At 58.1% G+C, this 21,324-nt stretch overlaps 1 protein-coding gene and 1 long non-coding RNA gene across 3 annotated transcripts in view; one reads left to right on the forward strand and one right to left on the reverse strand.

The window, feature by feature from the left end:
• VAC14 (VAC14 component of PIKFYVE complex) overlaps positions 1–21,324 on the forward strand; it is a 97,362-nt gene that overhangs the window by 35,190 nt on the left and 40,848 nt on the right. For both annotated transcript variants that reach the window (XM_024124947.2, XM_024124948.3), the window contains one exon: positions 14,293–14,449. In XM_024124947.2, coding sequence (XP_023980715.1) covers positions 14,293–14,449 — 157 coding nt within the window. The remainder of the gene's footprint in view (positions 1–14,292; positions 14,450–21,324) is intronic.
• Positions 2,725–19,863, reverse strand: LOC114484141 (uncharacterized). The gene is made up of 3 exons (XR_003676659.2): positions 19,559–19,863; positions 18,614–18,763; positions 2,725–3,569 (listed from the first exon to the last, which is right to left on the reverse strand). It is a non-coding gene; the product is annotated as an uncharacterized lncRNA (long non-coding RNA).

Genomic DNA, 21,324 nt, shown 5'->3' on the forward strand with positions numbered 1-21,324 from the left:
TTTTTTGTAGGTCTTATTCATTATGAAGTTAACTTTCAGTATTTAAAATTTTGTTGTGACTTTGAGGGGCATTCCTTCCCAGTAATATTTTTTCCCGAGTGACAGTGCAGCCCGGTGGCCAGGCTGTCCAGGAGTCTGGTCCTGGCTCTGCCACTTCATAGTTGGTTGGGGGATTCCCTGGCAGTCCAGTGGTTAGGACTCTGCGCTTCCACTGTAGGGGGCACGGGTTCTATCCCTAGTCGGAAACTAAGATCCCCCATGCTGCATGGCGGGGCCAAAAAAAAAAAAGTTGGTCGCCCTTGAGCAAATTACATAGCCTCTCTGAGCCCGCTTTTCTTATCTGAAAACCGAAAGTAATGGTGGAACCACCCACCCAGCTTGTTGTGAGGATTAAAGGAGATCGAGAACGTCAAATGCTCAGCACAGGACGCAGCACATGCAAACACGTGGTAAACGTTAGCTCCTCCGACGCTGGTTATAATTTCTGTGAAAATGGCAGAGACACACACTGAAATCAGGAAGATGGGCTCCACGTTTGCCCCACGTCCTTCCTGCCTCAGTTTCAGCAGCAGAAGCCGGAATGGAAGCAGGTCTCTGTCCTGTTTCCCTGCCTGTCTCTAGGACCACACAGGCCCTTTGCAGATGGCCAGAGTAGGTGGGGCTGTTGGGGGGTTCATGGTCCATTTCCAGGTCACAGGAAAACCGAGAGGAAGACAGTGGGCGTCAGAACCGGTAGCCCGTCCTGTGCTTTCTCCCCCTCTATCAGCCCCCCAGCACCCCTGAGATAGCGCGGCCCAGAGCGGGGCGCCCATCGTCAGTGGGCTGTGTTGCAGCGTCGCCGGTGGAGGGGCTCCCAGCTGGCTGCCCCGGGTCCAAGGAAGGAGGAGAAATGGCATCAGCAACAGAGGACCTGCCCTGGGGCCTCTCACTGCCACAGCTTCTCGCTGATTCCACTGGGATCCAGAGAGGCACACCTCCTGGGGCCACCAGAGGCAGCCTCCCACAGGCTTCTCAACATCTCGGAGCTGGGGTGTCCTTAACACCTTAGAGCAGACATTCTCAATCCAGGAGAAGTCCCCCCTCTTTCCCCTCCCCTAGTTGCAAAGTAACTATGAAGAGAAATTGTGGATGGGAGTTTGTTTATAGCTTATGTGTTCACATACTAGAAAATTTGGAAGGTAGGTTAGCGAGGGCATTACTCACGGCAGTGGTAGAGTTTCTAACTCCGGAATCCATTAACTGCTTGGAGGGTGTGGTCTGGCTGTCACACCCAGTGGGACATACAGCCATGACGAGGAGGCCGGAATAGTGGGGGGATAGACGGGTCTAAGAAGTGATCTGGGGGCATCTAACAAAGGTACTTAAAGTCCCCCACGGGAGCAGTGATGTACCCCAGTCCAGAGTAGCCCAGTGCCTTCCCTGTCCTCTACCCCATGGTACATCTCAGAAGTGTCCAGACCGGTGGGCGGGAGCGCAAGAGCTGCCCCGCCCTCTGCTGAGTCCTGAGTCGGTGGCGGGTCGGGGGTGGGGTGTCCTCTACCCCATGGTACATCTCAGAAGTGTCCAGACCGGTGGGCGGGAGCGCAAGAGCTGCCCCGCCCTCTGCTGAGTCCTGAGTCGGTGGCGGGTGGGGGGGGGGGGGGCGGGGGGGGGCGGCGGTCAGCTCTCCTCTCTACTGCGAGACCTAGCCCATCAACCCACTCTGTGTCGGGGCGCTCGGACCCTCACCAGCAGGGGCGTTACCAGGGAACAGACGCGACTGTATTTGAGGGTGGTGGGCTTTGGGGGACGGGGAGAGGATTTCATTTGTTTTCATGGTCCAGATCCCAGGAGAAATGGAGCCGGAGAGGTTCTCAAATCTCTCAAGAGAGAGAGCTCTGCGGGGCTTCACTGAGTCGCCCCGAAGAGAGACGGGCCGAGGCGGTGTAAGGGCCGAGCAGAGCGGCTCTGGGATTGTGCTGTGGCTGTTGGCGCTGCCGCTCCTGACCAGCGGTCTGAGCCCAGCCCCCGGCGCAGACTTGGGGCGAGGCTGCCTTTGGCTTCTTCTGCCTCGGGGAGCAGCAGCCCTGCTGTGCCATCACGTCCCTGTCCCTCTCCCTCTCCATCCCTCATCCCACCCGGTCCACGGAAGCGCTCCCTCAACTTTTCCTCTCCCCAGGAGCCCTTGTTCACTATGGTCTGGCGGGTTGGCCGGTTGGGCCCAGGGATTCGTCTCTCTGCTGTAAAGGGATTTAGTTGGTGGCAACAGAGCCTTCTGCGTTGGGGGAGGCCCCAAACCCAAGAGCTGTGCCCGGAGGGTGGCGGGGAGGCGCCAGTCCCCATGCGTTCCTCTTCTGACTCAGGTTCCAGCATGACGGGCTGTGCTCTCCTGCCCTCGGGAGGGAGGGCCTCCTGTTGGAAATTGGCCATCCCTCAGCGTCTGCCCCAGAAATGAGGGCTGCCACTTATTCAGAGGCCCCTGTAATTGACAGCAGCTTGGAGAGCCACTGATGGCCTGTCCGACGCCCCCCGGCGCTGGCATCCTTTGGAAACCGTGGTGGTTGCTGTGTGCCGGACGCCACGTGTCTGGGAGAAGGAGAGGCAGAAACCAGTTTATGGGGTAGTTGCGCTGGTCAGGGTGCATTGCATCTGTCGCCTTAAGGAATCTGCCTGGTGACCTTGGAGTGGTTTTCGTTATCCCCGGTTTGACATAAGAGGAAATTCAGGCGTGAGGATGATAACTTGCCCAAGGTCACACTGCCAGGAGCCAGAACTGGAAGTCAGCTCTGTCTGATTCCAGAACATCTAAAACCCCACAGGAGGTCTGACCTCGCTGCACAGCGGGAGTGCCGCTGGGATGGGGTGTGCTTTATTCTTCAGTCTGGACGCACTTGACTTTGACCTGCCCCATCGGGCTGCCCCGGGGCTGCTCACCCACCCAGGGCCCCATCCAGAAGGAATGGGCCGGTGGCGGGGACGGCTGAGGGGCGGTGTGGAAGCAGCCCGGGTGAAGAACAGGAGGACAGGCCTCTGCTCCACGCTTCCCGCTCTCCCCGTGGGACCGGGCAAGTCCACGGCGTCTCCTCACCTCCGTTTCCTTCCCTAAAATGCGGTTGGACTGGATCGTGTCAGTCCCTTCCAGCTCTGACTTTGTGTGGTCCTGACTCCGCTGCCTGGAATACTAATGCGGCCTGCTCAAAAGTAGACAGTCTTCTGTAAGAATGGAGCTTGTTTTTCCTTCTCATATCCTTGCCTCAGTTTTTATTTCACTCCAATTTTCATTCCATCCACTCTCCAAAACAAACAAAAACAACCCCTCCACCCCCCGCCCCCCGCTTCAATTCCGAAGATTTCTTTATAGTCAGATCACACGATCAGGTCAGATGCCAGCCCAGAGAACCGAGGGGTGAGATGTCAGGGGCCAAGAACTTGGTTCCTCTCGCCGAGAGCCCACCTCACATGGAGAGATGAGCTGGGCCACAGCACAGACAGCCGGAACAAGGAAGGTGTGAAGCCTCGCCTGCTGCAGCCTTCCGGGGGCTGGTCCCCTCAGCTCTCCCTGGGGCTGACCCTGCGGCTTCCATTGGGGGCTTTGGAGAGAAAATGAGAGGAGGGGAAGTAATGAGCAGGGAGAAAAGCTGTGGCCAGCAAGGCAGAGACACAGGCCTCTAGTCACAAGCCACAGGGACAGGTGGCCCCAGGCCTCCACGGCCCAGCAGAGGCACCGGCCGTCACCGCTAGAGGTCCTGGGAGGTCTTCTGCAGTGAGCCCTTGACGCAGATGATTGCCGTGGAGGGGGCAGGGGAGAGGGGCGCGTGGTCTCAGTCCCAGAATTGAGCCTGTGGGGAGGCCTGCTGCTCTCATCCTTCCGTATCTCTGCACTGTGTGCTTTCACTGCCCTGTATCAGCCTCCCTCAGGTAAGGGGGGACCCACAGTACCCGCCAATGGCCGCCATCACCTGCTCTAGAAAGGCAGGTTTGTGTGCTGGGAGGGTTTTCAGTCTTTACCTCTGTCTGGATTCCCCCCACTGATGGGCAAGTGAGGACCCAGAGCTGCACCGTAACTGGAGCACCTGAGTTGGGCAAGGGGCTCCTGGTGAAGGCGAGGGTGGACTGAGAAGGGCGGATGAAGGGGAGGTTTGCTTTCCCGAAGTAGGGCTGGGCGGCACAGGAGGGAGTCCACAAAGGGGAGCTGGTTGCGAACCGCCTTACCCTGGACAGGGCTGGGGGCTCCCAGAGAGCCGAGCTACAGGCCGACTGGCCTCCAGGGACGAGCAGACCACCTGCCCCAGCCCATCTCTCCTTGAACTCAGGAAGTGATCGGTCACCGCACCTAGAAAGGTCAAAGTCCAACAACCCAACAGAAGTCCCACAGGGAGCCACGCACACCAGGGCCACTGTCAGAATCCTCTGGAGCTTTTTTTTTTTTTTAATAGGTTGTTTGTTTGTTTTGGCTGCACCGTGTCTTAGTTTCAGCATGAGGGATCTTCGTTGCAGCATGCAGGATCTTTAGTTGTGGCACACGGGCTTCTTAGTTGCAGTGTGCGTGTGGGATCTAGTTCCCTGACCAGGGATCGAACCCAGGCCCCCTCAATTGGGAGCGCAGAGTCTTACCCACTGGACCACCAGGGACCCCTCTCTGGATCTTTCTAAAATCCGGCTGTTTGGGCCTCACCCCAGACCGCCTGAATTGTTCTCTGAGGTGCGGCCTCGTGGCCTGGGCGCTGGTATTCTCCCCAACCCGCAACGATTTTGATGCTTGTCTCTGGTTGAGAACAGATCAGCCTATTGGGAGGCTAGGGGCCAGGCCCCTAGCTCTCAGCCCTGATGCCCTCTCTCCATAGCCCTTGAGGTAGTGGCCAGGCCAGGGGCCCTGTTTTTACCCCACCCCTCACCCCACTTGTGGCATCTTCAGAAGTCAAAATTTCTGCCAAGATGTGTGTCGATTTTTTTCTCCTCCAAGGATGGCCAAAGCTGAATCAACTAAATTTCCCTGACATCTTCCTGTTGGCAGTTTGCAAGGCCCACGGATGGGGCGGGGAGTTCGGGTTGCTAGAGATGCTGAGGGCAGGAAGTGTACCTAACGCTCGCTCCGTGCCAGACCTGTGCTGGGCATCTCCCAGCAGGTGTGGTCTTAGTCCGTCTCCACAGCAGCCCCTCGAGGGTGCGTTCTGCTGTGTCCCCACTTTACTGAAGTGGAAGCAGACTCAGGGAAGTGAAGTAACTAGGTCAGGATCTCGGCTTGATGCTCCGTGAATCCACGAAGCCTTATTTGTCACGTACGCCACCCACTCCTCCTCATCAAGGCCGGCCAGGTCCCCGTCCGTGTCATTATAGCACCCTGTGCCCTCAGACCCTCTCACAGCCCTTGTCACACTCTGTGAGGACAGAGGCTGTGTCCAGCACATAGGAGGTGCCCAGACACGTTTCGTGAGCAAGTGAAGAGACAGGAGGTGAGGCAGGTGGTGAGCTGACCCCACTGCGGCCTGCCCCACCCTCCTCCCTCCCTTACTGGGGCCTGGTTCTGCCTCCTCGGACCAGAGCTGAGTGGCTTGCAAGCACGCTGAGATTAAGTGGAGACCTGGCCGTGGGCAGGAGGCCGGGGAGCCCCACGCTGCTCTCCTGGTTGCCATGGACTGGTGCCCCGGAGACAGCGGCCCCCCGGCTCATCGCGTGGTAACTGAGCTGTAACTGTGCACACTGTTCCCGAGCTGCCCGCAGCGTGGCCGGCCCCTTGCCTGTTCCCTGTCTGGCTCCTGGGGAGAATTTACCTCCTGGAGGTGCACCTGCTGGTCAGGGCCTCTGGGATGCAAGTGAGTGATGGCTGGCTTCAGCTGGAAGCCCTGGGAGTGGGAGAGAAGGGGCAGGGGGGGGACTGGTCTCCAGGTTGTCTCACCCCAGGCTGGCCTTTCCCTCCTCTCCCCTCAGAGGGATGGAGGCTGGAAGGCTTTAGGCTGCCAGAACCCACGCTGTGCTGTCACTGTGGAACTTACTAAGCAGTAGGTGCTGGCCTTTGGCATGTATGGCACATTTCAAACTTCACTAAAAGCAGAAGAGAAGAAAGAAAGAAAAGAAAGCAATCATGATTCCTAAGGGCATGCTTCAAAGTCAGGCAACAAACCAAGATATAATCCTTTTTTTTTTTTTTAAGTTGTTTTCGCTTACCAAGGCATACAAGGTTTTAATCTGCGTAGTTTTCTCAGTGGGAAAATAGGTCTAAGCCTAAGCAGTCCTTCTCTCCCACCCCCAAATCTAAGTGTTCTTTTTGGCAGTGCTTTCCTTGCTTGTTGCAGAAGGCAGGGCTGCAAGGCTGTGGGACCCGCCTCCCAAGAGTGCTGGGCATGGCCTGCTCTGACCCCGTTGCAGTGGAAAGCTTTTCTGGGAAAACCGCTCCCTCCTGGGCTGGGTTGGGCTGGGCCAGGCTGGAGCCTGGTCGCTGCTTTCTCCAGCCTAAGTTTGCTCTGTGTCCAGGGCAGGGGCTTCCAGCCCCAGTGCCGGCTAGTGGCAGGTGCCGTCACCTAGAGCTCCATAGTTTGACTGCTGCGGGGCCTGTGGAGATCCTTTGACCTTCCCTCAGCTCCCCCAGGGGCCCTTTCCTGGGGCCGGCAGCCTGTGTTCCTAGAGTCAGTTCTCTGGCTGATTCCACCAGCTGCAGGAGCCATTCTATAGGTGTCAGGAACTCAAGAGGCCTTGGCCTGCTGGGCTGTACCCCTTGTGAAGGAAGGGGATAGGCTTCTGTGTGGAAGGAAGCCGAAGGCCCCAAGGCTTCCTGTGGATGCCTGGCCTGGGTGCCTCTTCATTTACTCTTAGCTCCACTTCCCAAGAATAAGGAGTGGCCTGACCTGATCCAGCTCTCAGGCATGGCCCTGCAGCCCCACTGCTCTGGACAGAGGCATCAGATGGCAGTGACCCGCAGACCTCAGCCTCCAGGACCTTCGGCCTGAATTCACCTCTCCTGCCAGCCCGAGTGCATCACTAGGAAACACTCTTGCGGCCTCCTCCTGGCTGGGACTGGAAAGGGCCCACCCTGGGGATTTCCTTCCCTCTTCGTGGGACTGGAAGGCTGAGCCACTTGACATCTGGGGCCTAATCAGCTGACCAGTGGCCTAGCCAAACTTCTGACAGAGCTTCTTAGAGATAAGTGGGTAGAGAAATGGGAGGCTTTTCCAGCCACCCCCTTGGCAGAAGCTGTCCAGAACCATCCATCTTCCATTTCCTGCCTGGCGCTGCAGGTCAGCAAGAATTTATTCCATATCTGCTGAGCGCTTCATCTGGGACTTCATGTTCAGGGGTCTTGGTAGGAGGAGAGGACGGGCCTGCAAGCCTAGGGAAAGCCTTGACCTTGCAAAGCTCTGGGTCTCCAGCTCTTCCCAAGGTGACTTCTGCAGCAGCAGGAGCGCCTCGGGGAGAGAGAAGGGAGCCTTCCGCCCCGAGGGGTTTCCAGGGCTGGTCTGTGGTCACGGTATTGGGACAGAGAGCATCTGGATGGACCAAAACGGAAAGGAGGGAACAGTCACCGTCCGGGAGGCTGTCCTTGGCCTACTGGAATGCAGGGAGTGACAGCCTGCCGTGGCCCATCCAGATGCTGGCTCCCCTCCCACACTGAACTGTGCCCTTTGCTGCTGTCAGGTCACCTCCTAGAAGGAAGGCCTTTCTCAGGAGTCCCGTGGCTTCCTTACTTTGCTCCCCAAGCCATGGAGGGTGTGACACCCCTTCCCCATCACCTCTGCCGCCTTCCCCTCAGAGTTGCTTTGTCAAATGTTTTCCTTACCCAGTTGCCACCGACCCTTTCACTTCATCGATGGCCAGCTCACTCGGGGACCAGGGACCAGCTGATGTGCCTTCCCCACCCCCCCAGCCCGTTGCCATGGTAACGGCAGGCACTCCTGCTCCTGCAGAATATCGCTTTCTTGTAACCTTTTTCCCTCCCTCTCTTTCCCCCCTTCTTTCTCTCACACAAAAAGAAAGCACAAGTGTTTTACATTCATTCTGCGAAAAGCTGTGTAGTGCATACTAATTGGGGTGGCTTCCTCCTGCTTCTTTGAGCCTTTCCCGTCCTCGGAGCCAGGACCACAGGCCAGCGCAGGCATGGGCCCAGCCGGCCCGCTCTCTGGAAGGGGGACTGGCTCTGCGTTTCTAGAGGCCGGGCAGTGCGTTTATAGCTCTCGGCCTTTTGTCCAGGCCGTGAGCGTGATCAAGGCTGCTGAGATCACCGTGTCCTTCTCCCTGAGCTTCCTGTCCTCAAGCCAAGGGCTGCGAGGTCTCCAGGGGATTAGAGCACTAACACGCTGGCTGGCACAGAGACTCAAAACCAGGTCCAGCTGGAGGGTGGCTCCTCCTCGGTCTCTGTTGCTCTGTCCCAGGCCCCCTGTCGGCGTTGCCCCCTGGAGCCTCTCCTCACTCCCCAGGCAGAGGCAGAGTCCCGGCCTAGGCCTGCGTCAGGGTTGCGGTTCCATAGCCTCAAGTCCAGCACCTGGACTGAGTGGTTTTGCTGGTTGGCTGGGGGAGAGCCAGCGCCTGGACTTGATGGGCCTCGGAACCAGGAGCGGCTCCCCACCAACTTCCCCACCACTCTGCTCTACAGGCCATTCCTTGCCCTCCGTTTTGGTAGCCCCTTTCAAGCCCCTTGCCCTGGAGGCTGGAGGAGATGATGGTGTGTTCTCTGACTCCCACTTAAAGGGGGCTCCCACTGTACGGGACAGGAAGGACGCTGTGTGTGCGTGTGTGTGTGTATGTGTGTGTACAGCACACAGTGGGGCTGTCTGTTGGCTCTAGCCCCCTGGGGACCAGAGACAGATCTTGAGGCGTGGCCCGGATTACTGAAGGAACCTGTAGACGACATTTCCAGCCTTAATTGTGCAACTGAAGTGTAATTTGCATTCATTTGCCATTTGGTGTTAAACTTTCTAAAATAAGAGAATTCAAAATGCGAAGTATGCAGCTTTGCTGGCTGTGCTCTCCAGTGGGGCAGGAGGAGGTGTACAGAGATGGGCGATGCAGATTCTCTTTGGTGCAGAGATGAAATCTGAAGCCCTCGATGTGTGCGCCGCTGTTCCCGCCGAGTCCCTGATCCAGGGCCACTGACCAAGCTCGGCTGTGGCACCAAAAATCTCAGCACAGAAGTAGTATGTGAAGTATCTCCTATAATCGTCACAACAACCTTACAAGGGCGAGGCCCCATTAGCACATATGAGGAAACTGAGCCCCCCATATCACCTGCAAAACCAAGTTCAGACCTGCCTCTTTGCCTGGGTCCTAGTTCTTGATGACCTGCTCCTCCTGCCTGTGGCTTCCGCCTGATCTCTGCACCAGCCCCACACCCCACTCCGGAGCTGGGCCGAAGCCTGGTTTCCCGGAATGTGCCACGGGGTCTGGCCCTGTGTCCGTGAAAGGCTTCTGCTAGTTAAGAGAATGCTTTGCGTGCCTTCCTCTAACCCCTGGTTCCCAGACAAACTGGGGCTCAGGTACTTCCGAAGCCTCCCAGCCCCCCTCAGGCCGAGCTGCTGGCTCCCGTTGCCCAGGCGCTGCCTTATCAGTGCATCAGGACCGCCCTTCTCCCCCAAGGTCGCTCTCATCCGAGGCAGGGCCCAGTGCAGCCTTGCAGCCTTGCATCTCCTCCAGGCAGCACAGGCCCCGGCAGTAGATGCTGGGGCCGGGGGGGAGTCGTTCACTGGTCCACTGGTGACGTTTACTGGTCCAGGGTCAGGCGGCTGAAGAGCAGGGTCAAGATTGGAAGTCAGGGGGACTCCCGTGGTGGTGCAGTGGTTAAGAATCCGCCTGCCAATGCAGGGCACACGGGTTCGAGCCCTGGTCCAGGAAGATCCCACATGCCGCAGAGCAGCTAAGCCCGTGAGCCACAACTACTGAGCCTGCGCTCTAGAGCCCATGAGCCACAGCTACCGAGCCCACGAGCCACAACTACTGAAGCTCATGTGCCTAGAGCCCGTGCTCCGCAACAAGAGAAGCCACCACAACGAGAAGCCCGCACACCGCAACAAAAGAGTAACCCCCACTCACCGCAACTAGAGAAAGCCCGCGCGCAGCAGTGCAGACTCAGCACAGCCAAAAATAAATAAATAAATACATATATTTTTAAAAATTGGAAGTCAGGATTGTGACCACAAAGCCTTGTGTAGCTTATCGGTCTCCGGTTTGTGGACTAGAGCTGGGTTTGAAGTGGACCCCCCGGTGCCTTGAGCGGGTGCCTGTATGTGAGACTGAAGGCAAGTGAGGGCATTACCTCCAGTTGGGGGCGAGGACAGCTGCCTCTTATGGCCCAGCCCTGGGACCACTCATAGGGTGGCGACATCTCACGGGCCAGGCCTCTCAGGCAGGGTGGTTCTTCCCAAGCATCTTTTCTGTTAGGGAAATAAGTACCTGCTGGACCTGGTGTGGGTCGTTGCAGCCCTCATGGGGGTCAACATCTGGCCGAGCGCTGGCCTGGCCCCAGCTGCCTTGCAGTTTTTCTCACTGACAGCATTCGACCACCAGGATTAGCTGCCCACCTGTGCAGCCAGACCTGAGAGGAGTAGCCTGTGGTTCAGAGGTACGGTCAGCACGAGGGGTGCAGTGGGGCTGGCAGATGCCACGAGATGTAAAGAAACACAGGTTGCCCCCCAGCTCCCTCGGCTCCCCTGTGAGTCCGAGCCAAGTGTGAGATCACGGGGAGTCAGTGAGGCCCCGCCACCCCGAGCTGTGGGCAGAGCAAGATCGGACTGCTCTACCAGTGCCCCTGGGTTGGGAATTACACTGCTGATTTGGGGCTTTGACTTCTTTTTTTTTTTTTTTTTTAAGATGAAATTCACATACCATAAATCTCATCCTTTTAGAGTATACTACACCCCAAAAAGAAACCCCTGTGCCCCTTAGCAGTCACTCCCCCTGGCCCCTGGCAACCACAGCCTACTTTCTGTCTCTACAGGTTCGTCTCTTTCAAATGTTTCATATAAATGTATTATATGTGACCTCTTGCAACTGGCTTCTTGCACTTAGCACATGTTTTCAAGGTTCATTCTTGTTGTAGAAGGTATCAGAACTTTGTTCCTTTTCATTGTCAAGTAGTAGTCCATGGCATGGATATGCCACGTTCTGTTTTATCCATTTATCAGTTAATGTACGTTTGGGTTTGTGGTATTGTATATATATATAGTAAGAAATATATATTTGGTCTTCCTCGTTTCTGGCACAGAGGTTCTAAAACTGTTGTAATTTCCTAACTGATGAGAGCAGTAAAGATGTCTTTCATCATCCACTTCCAGGAAGAGGAGAGGGGCTGAGATTGAATCAATCACCAAATGCCAACGATTTAATCAGTCGTGCCTATGTAACGAAGCCCCCATAAAAACCCACAAGGACAGGGTTTGGAGAGCCTCCAGGTCGGATATTCAGGGAGAGTGTCGCCCCGGAGAGGGCATGGAAGCTCTGTGCCCCTTTCCCCATACCTTGCCCTGTGCATCTCTTCCATCTGGCTGTTCCTGAGTTGTATCATTTTGTAATAAACCAGTGGCCTAATGAGAAAAATGTTTTCTGAGTTCCGTGAGCTGCTCTAACAAATTAAACCCAAGGAGGGGGTTCTCGGAACCTTTGATCCATAGCCGGGCAGTCAGAAGCACAGGTGACAGACAGCCTGGACTTAGGATTGACATCTGAAGAGAGCCTTCTGGCGGGCAGTCTTGTAGGACTCAGCCCCCAACCTGTGGGATGTGACGCTGTCTCCAGATTAGACAGCGGCAGAATCGGGTTGCGTTGTGGGATACCCAGCTGGTGTCCGAAAATTGCCTGGTGGTGTGGGATAAAGACATACATCAGAATTGGTGTCAGAATCTTAGGGCTGTCTCCACTTTCTAGCTATGATGAGCAGTGATGCCGTGAGCTTTCCTGTGGAAGTTTTTGTGTGAACATGTCATCAATCCCCTTGGGTAAAACACTAGGAACCCATAACTCTGTTTAGCTGTTTGAGGCACAGTTGGCTCGCTGCTCCCTGGATGCATGTGGCAGATGGAGGGGCTACTCCATGGTGCGGCGCTGCACCATTGCTGCTTTGCTGCCTGTTCCCCTATCCACCTCCTCCCTCTGTGTCCTCTTTCTGCCGTTGCTGCAGTAGGCAGCCTTCTGGGGGCCTCCCTTGATGAAGCAGAGGCCTGGGCCTCTCTGCTTCCAGGCCTAGACCCCCCCAGGCCCTGGGCTCTTGGCCTGGGCATAGGGGCCACCTTTGCTCCTGCCATCTGTCTGGGTTCTTAGCAGCCACGACTTTCAGCCAGCACGGATCCATTCCCTGCAGGCGCAGCAGTCAGAATGTTCTGAAGTCACGTACACCCATGCACAGAAGGGCAGGCGAGTGTGGGTCTGCCCGCCAGGCCGTGGCAAGGGCAGGTCTGACTCGTCTGCAGCCCCAGCACAGTGCAGGGCTCAGGCAGCGCTGAGAGTCAGCGGAGAGACGAAGGAAAGGATGAGGTTGGACAGATGGGAGGTGGCGTTTGTGTGCGTGAGTTCCATGTCCAGCGTGGATGGGGCCGGGGTGCGGCAGGGTAGGAAGCAAAGCAACAGGTTCTCGGGGAAACTGCATGCCAACCACACCGTGCTGCTGGGAGAGATGGATGGGCCAGAGCTGACAGAGAGGACACCAGGAGGAGAAGTGACAAGTGGGGCAGGGTAGGAAGAGGCACTGGCATGTTACTCGCATTGAGACAAGAATCGCCTTCAAGCTATGGAGAGAGGATAGTAGCATTATCTTTTATTTTTTTAGATAAAATTTGCTCATTTAAAATATACAGTTTGGGCTTCCCTGGTGGCGCAGTGGTTAAGAATCCGCCTGCCAATGCAGGGGAAACGGGTTCAAGCCCTGGTCCGGGAAGATCCCACATGCCGCAGAGCAACTAAGCCCGTATGCCACAACTACTGAGCCTGCTCTCTAGAGCCTGCGAGCCACAACTACTGAGCCCGCGTGCCACAACTACTGAAGCCCGCGCGCCGCAACTACTGAAGCCCGCACACCTAGAGCCTGTGCTCTGCAGCAAGAGAAGCCACACGATGAGAAGCCTGCGCGCCGCAACAAAGAGTAGCCCCCGCTCACCACAGCTAGAGAAAGCCCAGGCACAGCAACAAAGACACAACACAGCCAAAAATAAATGAAATATCCAATTCAGTGGGTTTTGGTATATATACAAGGTTCTGCAACCATCACCACTGTCTAACTCCAGAACATTTTCATCATCTTACAGACAGCCCGGGAGTAGCCTTATTTTGACTATAGTCACCACGTTCCATGGCTGGCCTGTCAAGCCACACACAGCCCACCCACCGGGGCCCCATCCGCCGGTGCTCTGCGTCACTTCCACCGGTTCAGGACTGAAGCCCTTGGTTGCCGTGGTAGTTCTCGGCCTGGGCTCAGGCACAGTCATCCATCTATTGGGCATCCACTGGGTGCTAGAGATAGTCTTGCGGGTACACCTGTGCTAGGACAGGCACAGCCCCTCTTCGGAGCACAGAGATGAGTGGGGGGCAGAAAAGGGTGGGCAGCCCTACCTGCAGTGTGGCAAGGGCTCTGCTGGAGGAGCTGGGACAGGTGCGTTACGGAGTTGCACACACACACATGCACACACAAACAGGGTGCCCTACCCCCACCCTGGTGAGGCACCACCCTGCTTGCCGTTGATGCCAGGTGAGGAGCAGGAGGAGATGGGTGCTGTGCAAGGGGAGACAGCCTCTAAAGATACAAGGGCTTTTTGGATTGTGGGGTCTCCCCTGGGGGCCTCACATCTTTGTATGAATGTTGCAGAGGCAGCTGAGAACTGAACCTTGTGTCTAGAAGTTGGAAACTTCTCCGTCCTGGAGACCAGAATTACACCCCAAATGTGGCAGGTGGCCTGGGGTCACTTCTGCAGAAGGATCTGCCCTGTGGCCTGGTGGTGGGCTGGGCCGTGGCCGGCACCCCCAGGAGTGTGGCCTAGAGGGCACTGTTGGACCCTCGCACAGGTCGACATCGAGGCCTGGCCAGCCCCGGAGCCCTGGGGCACACACCGCACAGACTGCATCCTGGGCGCCAGAGAGGGGTGGTCATGGAAGAGCTGACTCCCGGGCCTTAACTCCGGCTTCCTTCCTGCACCTGCCCCCGTCCACTGCCTGTCTGTGCTCTCCTCGGCCCATGTCCTTTGCAGAACCCTCTGAGTACTGTTAGAGCCACAGTCTTGGCAGCTCTCATCAGCCCCGTCGCCCTCTGCAGACCCCTCCCCACCCCCTGGAGGCAGCTCTCCTTCTCCAACCACAGCTCAGCACGGAGGTCCTTGTCCCTCATCCTCTGCTTTTCTCCCCCAGGTTATTCTGAAGGATCTGGAGGTATTGGCAGAAATTGCTTCCTCCCCCGCAGGCCAGATGGATGACCCAGGCCCCCTTGATGGCCCTGACCTCCGGGGCAGCCACTCAGAGCTCCAGGCGCCCACCCCTGGCAGAGCCGGCCTCCTGAAGACTCCTGGTGAGTCCTCCCCGGACGGTTGCAGCCTCGGGGACCCTGGGAATGGCAGTGCTCAGTCTTGTCCTGGACCGGCTGGCCTTTGGGCTGTCCCTCTTTCCGCACCCTCCTGCCTCACACTACAGCGGCCCTCCACCCCTGTAAGAGACCTTCACAGCCCTCTTTCCTCATCTCCCTGCAAGACTCGGGCTTTTGAGCCTTTGGCTAAATATAAAACCATCCGGGTCAGCTGACTGTCTCTTTCCCTGGGGTGGCGTCTCCCAGTCAGGAATCAAGGGGCTTCGGAGTCTTGGGTCTCACAGGTGGAAGACTAGGCAGCCGTTTCCTTCCTCACCGAGAAGCTAAAAATAACGTGGCAGGCAGCCCAGGCCGGAGAGCAGATAATTCAGACAGGATGTTTCCGGGCAGTCCTTCAACGTGAAGGTGGCCGTGGCGCTCTTGGGGCTCACCCCTCAGGGTCCTTCCACACAGCAGGTGGCTCTTCTCCCTGGGCCTGTGTGACTCCCAGGTCCTCCCTCCCAGGCAGACGCCTCTTCCCTCCAGTGACACGATCCTGGAAAATGCCCAGGGATGCGACTTGGAAGGAAAGTACCCAGCGAATCTTGGGCGTTTGCCTGGGGTGTCTCTTTGTCCCCTGAGCAGCTCTTGACATCCAGATACAAGGTCCTAGACCTCCTTTGATGCAGAAGCCAAGAGTCAAATAGATCTGGGGCCTTTCAGTGGCAGCTCCCCTCCTGCAGCCTCACCACGCTGGTCCCAGAAGGCGTCCCGGTACTCGGCCCTGAGGACACCTGCTCGGTGGAGTTGGAGGTGACCCCAGGGCTGCCATTCAATCACAGAACGCCCAAAGGTTGAAGACATCTGCCTGATGACACTTGAATTCAAGCCCCTGCAGTGGGGTGTCACATAGGACCCCAGGCTTCAGGCTACCGCCACCGTGCACACTCTTGGGCCTGCAGCTGGTCCCAAGTTTCCAGCTGTTTCTGACCAAAGCGAGGAAGAAGTAAGGGGCTCTAGCGTCAGCCCAGCTTCCTTCTCTCGTCTCACAGGACACGGTGGTTTCCCTGCCTGTGAGCCGTTTCCTCTGGGCAGTCAGAGGCCATGGCCGGGAGGCTCCCACGTCCTGACCAGGAGAGCCCTCGGGAGGAGATTCCTACCCTTTGTCCACAGCTCAGGAGTCCATTCTCCATCCTGTGTCCCCAAGGCAGCACTTGGGCGTCAGCCTGAAGTCTCCGGATGGGCGGCAGGAGTGCCAGAGGTTGAGTGTGAGGCCAAGCCTCACCGCAGGGGTGGGAGCCTTGATGAGGGGAAGAGCAGCAGCTGAGGGAGGGGTTCCCACCGGTGCGGCCAGGCCCCCAGATCTCCCTGCCCAGGAAGCAGTTATCACGCATCCTCAGGGGGAGAAGCTGAGGCAGCATAGCCTCGGGCAGGGGACACCGTGTTCTCCCCGGACTGTCTGTGATCTGTCCCTCCATCTGTAAGGTATCTTTTCTCTTCCTCCCGGGCACAGAGAAGCCAATGACTGTGGAACGCTCACTGGCTAGTGGAGGGATGGGCCAGAAAACAGCCATGCACAGCCCAGGTCTGTGTTGGAGAGGGCCTGGTCCAGGGAGTTCTGGCAGCAAGCCCTCCACTGCTCGGGAGCAGGGGCTGAAAGGGACTTGGAGGGCAAAGAGGTTGAACCCCAGCTCCTGGCCCTGTCAAGACAGGTGGGCTGCTAGGGAGACCAGGGTGGTGAAGACTTGCCCCAGCTCACGAGGCTGTCAGACCGGCTCACATCAGCCAGGGCCTCACCCCGAATTCATAGAAAACAGCCGAGTACACTAGATGAGAAGAAATTCCATCCTGGAAAGAGCACCAAGGAAGTGCCTGAAGCTAGTAATGCTTCCCTACTTCAAGGATACACAGTGCCATGGGCCCCGAGCTCTTAGCCCGAGACCTATGTGTGCCCCGCAGGGAGTGTGGGAACCACACATGCGTGCTGTCCACAGCTGACCCCAGATCTGTCCGACGGGTCCATGGTTTTAAAAGGTCAAGCTCCAGGCGGTAATAGAAGAGCATGGGAAGCCAGAGCGGTACCCTGTGTTCTCTTCCGCCTCAGCCACCTTTGGGAGGGCACACGCCAGGCCCTAAAGGCCCCAGATCTGTTAGGATGGTAGGGGTGCCTGTGTGAGTCAGAAAGCGCGCAGGAAGTGCACACTCATTCCCCTGCAGCTACTCTTTCTCCCAACCACTTCTCAGGCGTGCGAGGGGGTTGTTCTGTCTGCTTCCCTCTGGCTGTGCACGGAGGCTGCGAGGCCAGCCCCTCTTCCTGTTTGGACGCTGCCTTCCTCTGCTCTCCAGGGCACAGCTCTGAGAACTTGCAGAGTGCAGAGCTGTGTCCCCTTAAGGTCCTTTGCCACCTTACCGCCACCCCACCCTCCTGTCCCTGTAAAGGCACTTTGGAAAGCCAGGGAGGCTTTGAGCTGAGCAAAGACGAAACCAGTGGTGGTTGTAGGGAGCTAAGTGGCCCTGCCTTCTTGTCGGGTCTGTGAACACGGACGGTGCACATTGAACGCAGCAGGAGTGGTGGGGAAGCCAGCCCATTACACGCCTGCATAGTTGCTGTGCTGGCCTAAAAGCGCCACAGGAGTGGTCCCCAGGGCCACAGGCAGAGTTGTCCACAGGGGATTTTGCTCTCGCCTGGCCTAGCATGAACATCTCTGGCTCCAGCACAGAGCGGCAGGGGCAGAGGCGGTGGTCTCCGTCTCCCCCCGCACCCCCGCCCCGGCCTGCCGCCCTTCACTTCTGACCTTGGCAGAGCCCCAGGGCTGGGGAGAGGGCTACCGCTGGGGCAGTCAGGAGGGGAGCTGCCTGGGTGGGCGGCCCCGAGGGAAGCCTGTGGAGGGCTCCCTGTCTCCCTAACTTGTGTTTTGGTGAAATGACACGAAAACAACCGGTTGGGTCCCCTGTGACTTGGCAACTTTTGTGCCTTCTCTGCCTGGCTCCACATGGCTGGGGCCCTGCCAGGCTCTGGGGAGAGGGGATGGTGAGCCCCCTGGAGCAGGCCTGCAGTGGGGAGGCCCAGCAGGAGGGCTCTGGGATGAGTCCGTCATTGGAGACGGGCCTGGACATCCTGCTGCACGAGAGGCAGGCCCCTGGGCCCCGCACCACAGCAGTGTGGCGATCTGGGACCAAAAGTCACCCCAGGACTGATGTTTGCCCCCAAAACCCAGTCTTCCTGACCTTCCCTTCCAGCCATGGGGCCCATTCTTGGGATAAAGCAGCTCGTGTCAGTGTGCCCTGCAGGGCTCTCTGGTCCCAGCTCTAAACCCATGGGCAAAAATGAACGTTCTGATTCAGTTTCGTTGCTTATAGCCCGGCCTGGCGTGACCAAGTGCAGAAATAAATTCTAGAAGAAACCCAGGAAGCCATCCCTGGTAGTTTCGCCAATAATAGCGGTGACTCTACCGTGCTGAGCTCTTGTTTAGGGCTGGGCAGAGTTCTAAGCACTTCTCACGCCAGCTCACTGAACCCTCCCCGTGGATCGGCCCTTGACCCTTATGCCATCTCTGAGGAGGGCACTGCTGTCATTCCCACCTGGGCTGTGGGATCATGGCAGCGGTGGTGCCAGGCTGGGAGCCTGGCCTGAGAGCCTGCTCTCTTCACCTTCTCACTCAGAAGATGGCAACACAACGTGAACCCCACAGTCCAGCAGTGGTGGTGGGATCGGTGGTCCAGCTTCCTCCTCTGCGTGCTGGGCTGTGGCCTCAGCCTGGCAGTTTTGGGGGGTATCCCTCCTCTTCACAGTGACTTCAGGGACCCCATTCCAGCCTTAAGCCACCTCAGCACCTCATTTCCTGCCCTTCTGCTACCTCCGCCCTGGCTTGCCATCTACTTCCTCCGGCCACACCAGACCATTTCCCAGCCCACACACCCTTTTCGGGCAGCATAAAAGCACACGGGTGCTGGGGTTGGAAAGATCTAGGTTCACAACCCAGCTCTGCCCTGCCTGTCTTGTGACCTTGGCAAGTGTCCTGCCTCGGTGCCACCTCTCCCTCCTCTGTAAATCGGGTGATGGGCCCCTGGGGGGCTCTGTGAGCGCTCGCATGGAAGGGGGTAAGATAATTGCCCTGTATGTGTAAAGTGCTGCCTTTGCTTGCATCCTTCTATGTTACAAGAGCTTACGCGTGCTCCAGGCCAGCTCAGATGGCTTCTCTTCCATGCAGCTTTCCAGGATATCCCAGGCCAGACTCCTCTCTCCCGCTTTGTTTCCTTCCACCAGTCACACTGTGGGGTTCGCATCTGTTTCCCTCCTGGCCGTGACCTCTTAGACCCCTGAAAGAGCAGGTTATGGCAGCCTCAGCATCGCCTAGAGCTCATCAGAAATGCAGACACTGAGGCCCACCCCGGAGTCAGAATCGCGTTTTATCAGGATTGCTGGGTGACTTGTGTGTTCCTCAGTTTGAGAAGCACCAGCTCATACCACAGGAGCCTGCTGTACTCACCTCTGACCCCCAGCGTCAGGCGCCCAGTAAGGGTCAGCACCCCTCTTTCAGAGTTTCTTAAATTGACAGAAGGAGTGGGTACCAGGACCGATCACCCAGTCCCCGTTGTCGGGTCTGAGGCTCCCCTAGCACATCTGCCCAGGCCTTCACTTGTCCCCAGATGGAGAACCTGGCCCCCTCCAACCCAGGCCCCTTCCTGGTCTCTCCAGCGCCCCCTTGGCCCCAGCCCCTGCTCTCCCAGCAGGAGCCGCGCGGCCCCTCTCCACCGCCACATCAGCTGGAAGGTCCTCCCAGGCCCTGCCCTGGACCATTAGCTTATCTCTTGCTCCGAACCAGGCAACTGGAAAGCCTCCTGGATTTGGGTGACTGCCCGGGGCAGAGGACTCCCTGGCTTTTCCACAGAAAAGAAAGTTTCTGCCTTTTGGATCGCATTCCGAGGGTGCCGTTGCTGCAACATCTTAACCACCCTCTTGTCCACACAGCCATAGGGTTTGGGCCCTCTGGCTCGGTGGACTCCACACCCCCTGAGATGCTGCTTCCCGAGTGGCCGAGGCCTCCCTGTCTCCCGGCCCCTCTGTTCTGTGTGTAGGCTCGCCCTTCCCCGCTCGCCCCCTCGGTTCCATACCAGCCTCCCAGTCACGCAGCCCGCTCCTCAGAGCACTTCCTGTGCCAGGCACGGCGCTACGCTGCTCACCCCCGCGAGGCTCACAGGTAGCAACCGGCCCGGAGAAGGTGTCACATCCTCAAGAGTGCCCTGCCAGTCAGCCACAGGCCCTGCATCTGAGCCGGGTCCCCGGCCCTTCCCCCTCCTCTCAGGGCAGTGGATCCAGATGCCCACTGGAGGGGCTGGCCAGGCCCACGGCCCCAGCCCTCGGGGGAGGTGGCTGGGAGGGCTGGGAGCGGAACGGGGACCCTGCTGGGCCCGGGCTGGGCGCCTGATGTTTTCGCATCTGGTTTTGTTGAACTGTAACTCGCGTTGTGTATTGAGGCCAGAGCTATTTTTATCCTGACATGTGAGGCTCCTTCACGTCATAGCCGCAAAGCTCAATCCAAAACATCCCAGGGAAGGCTGTGTGTAAGACGTTCTGCAGATTCTCATGTCGCCACATCAGGTTTCACTTAGTAACATCTGCTGGGCTGGCTCCCTGGCCGCCCGCCCCCCGGCCTGGTTTTGTATACAGGGTGCTCCCAGCAGTATCTGTTGGCCCCTCGGCCAGCCGGTGGTCACGTGAACGTCCTGCCAGAGCCCACTCCTCTAAACCAGAAATACCAGGCAGGCGGCACTGGGACTGGTCCTCGGCAGGAGTAGGGAATGGAAATCCCGCTCTTCTCGGCCCCTCAAAGGGCGCCTCCCTCCTGAGACCCGTGTCCAGGTTGCTCCCAGCCCTCTCCTCACTTGCCCACCTCCCGGGCCCCCCGCCAGAACAGTGCCCCAACCGTCCGCGGCGGGCCTGGAAGACCGTGCTATCTATCAGCAGTGTCTCCTGAGTCAGAGCCTCCCAGCCCTGTCATCCAGCAGATCCTCACGTTGGAGGGCGGGCCCTGACTCCAGGCGCCGGGCCCCTATCCGGCTCTGCCCTGTCCTAATGGGCAGCATCTAGGCCCGGGCCCCTCCCGAGGGAGAGCTGAGCTGAGTAGGCTTTTATGGGCTGCTGAGAAAGGAGGCCGATTCCCAGCCAAGCTTGTCAAGCACGCAGACGAGCGAGAGGCAGAGGCGGCCGGTGGAGGCGCTGTGAGCTCCCCACGGGGAGGAGGAGGCTGCGGTTGGGCAGAAATGAGTTCAGTTGAGAGAGGCCTGTCGTGCCTGTAGTAACACTCCTGGAGCGGGTTTGTTCTCTCTCCACCCCATCTCCTCCTCTCGTGCCTGCAGCCTTGCCTGGAAACATCTCACAGGTTCTACCTCAAGCCAGCTGGGCCAGAAGGGCTGGTGAGTCAGAAAAGTGGCCGGTGGGGCCAGTGGGAAACTGAGGCTGGGAGGGACCGAAGAGGCCCTCACCCTGTCCGTGGTGAGCACAGAGATACGCCCCATCCTTGCCCAGCCCACCTGGCCAGTGTTGCCCTACCCCCTGCGAGCTTCCCAATGCTCCCCGCCCTCTCCTGCAGAGGCTTCTCTCAAGGGCAGTGGCCCTGACCAGAGCCCGTTCTGGCGGGTGGGAGCCTGAAGGGCCGCCGGCCTCGGGCGGCTCCCCCGAAGCTCCCATCCTCCTAGTCTCAGCCTCAGGAAGGCGCCCGGCGCCCACTTCGGTTGCACCCGGCCTCCTGCTCTTGGTAGTCCTTAAACTGAGCAGCAGAAGCTTTCTCAGTAACCACTGCGCTCCGAGAATGGGAGGCACTCGACATGGCTTCTCCCAGATGTGGCTCTGCCCTCTCCTACCTCCTGAGGGCCTCAGC

The sequence above is a fragment of the Physeter macrocephalus genome, chromosome 17 (genome assembly GCF_002837175.3).
Source record: "Physeter macrocephalus isolate SW-GA chromosome 17, ASM283717v5, whole genome shotgun sequence".
Classification (NCBI taxonomy): Eukaryota; Metazoa; Chordata; class Mammalia; order Artiodactyla; family Physeteridae; genus Physeter; species Physeter macrocephalus.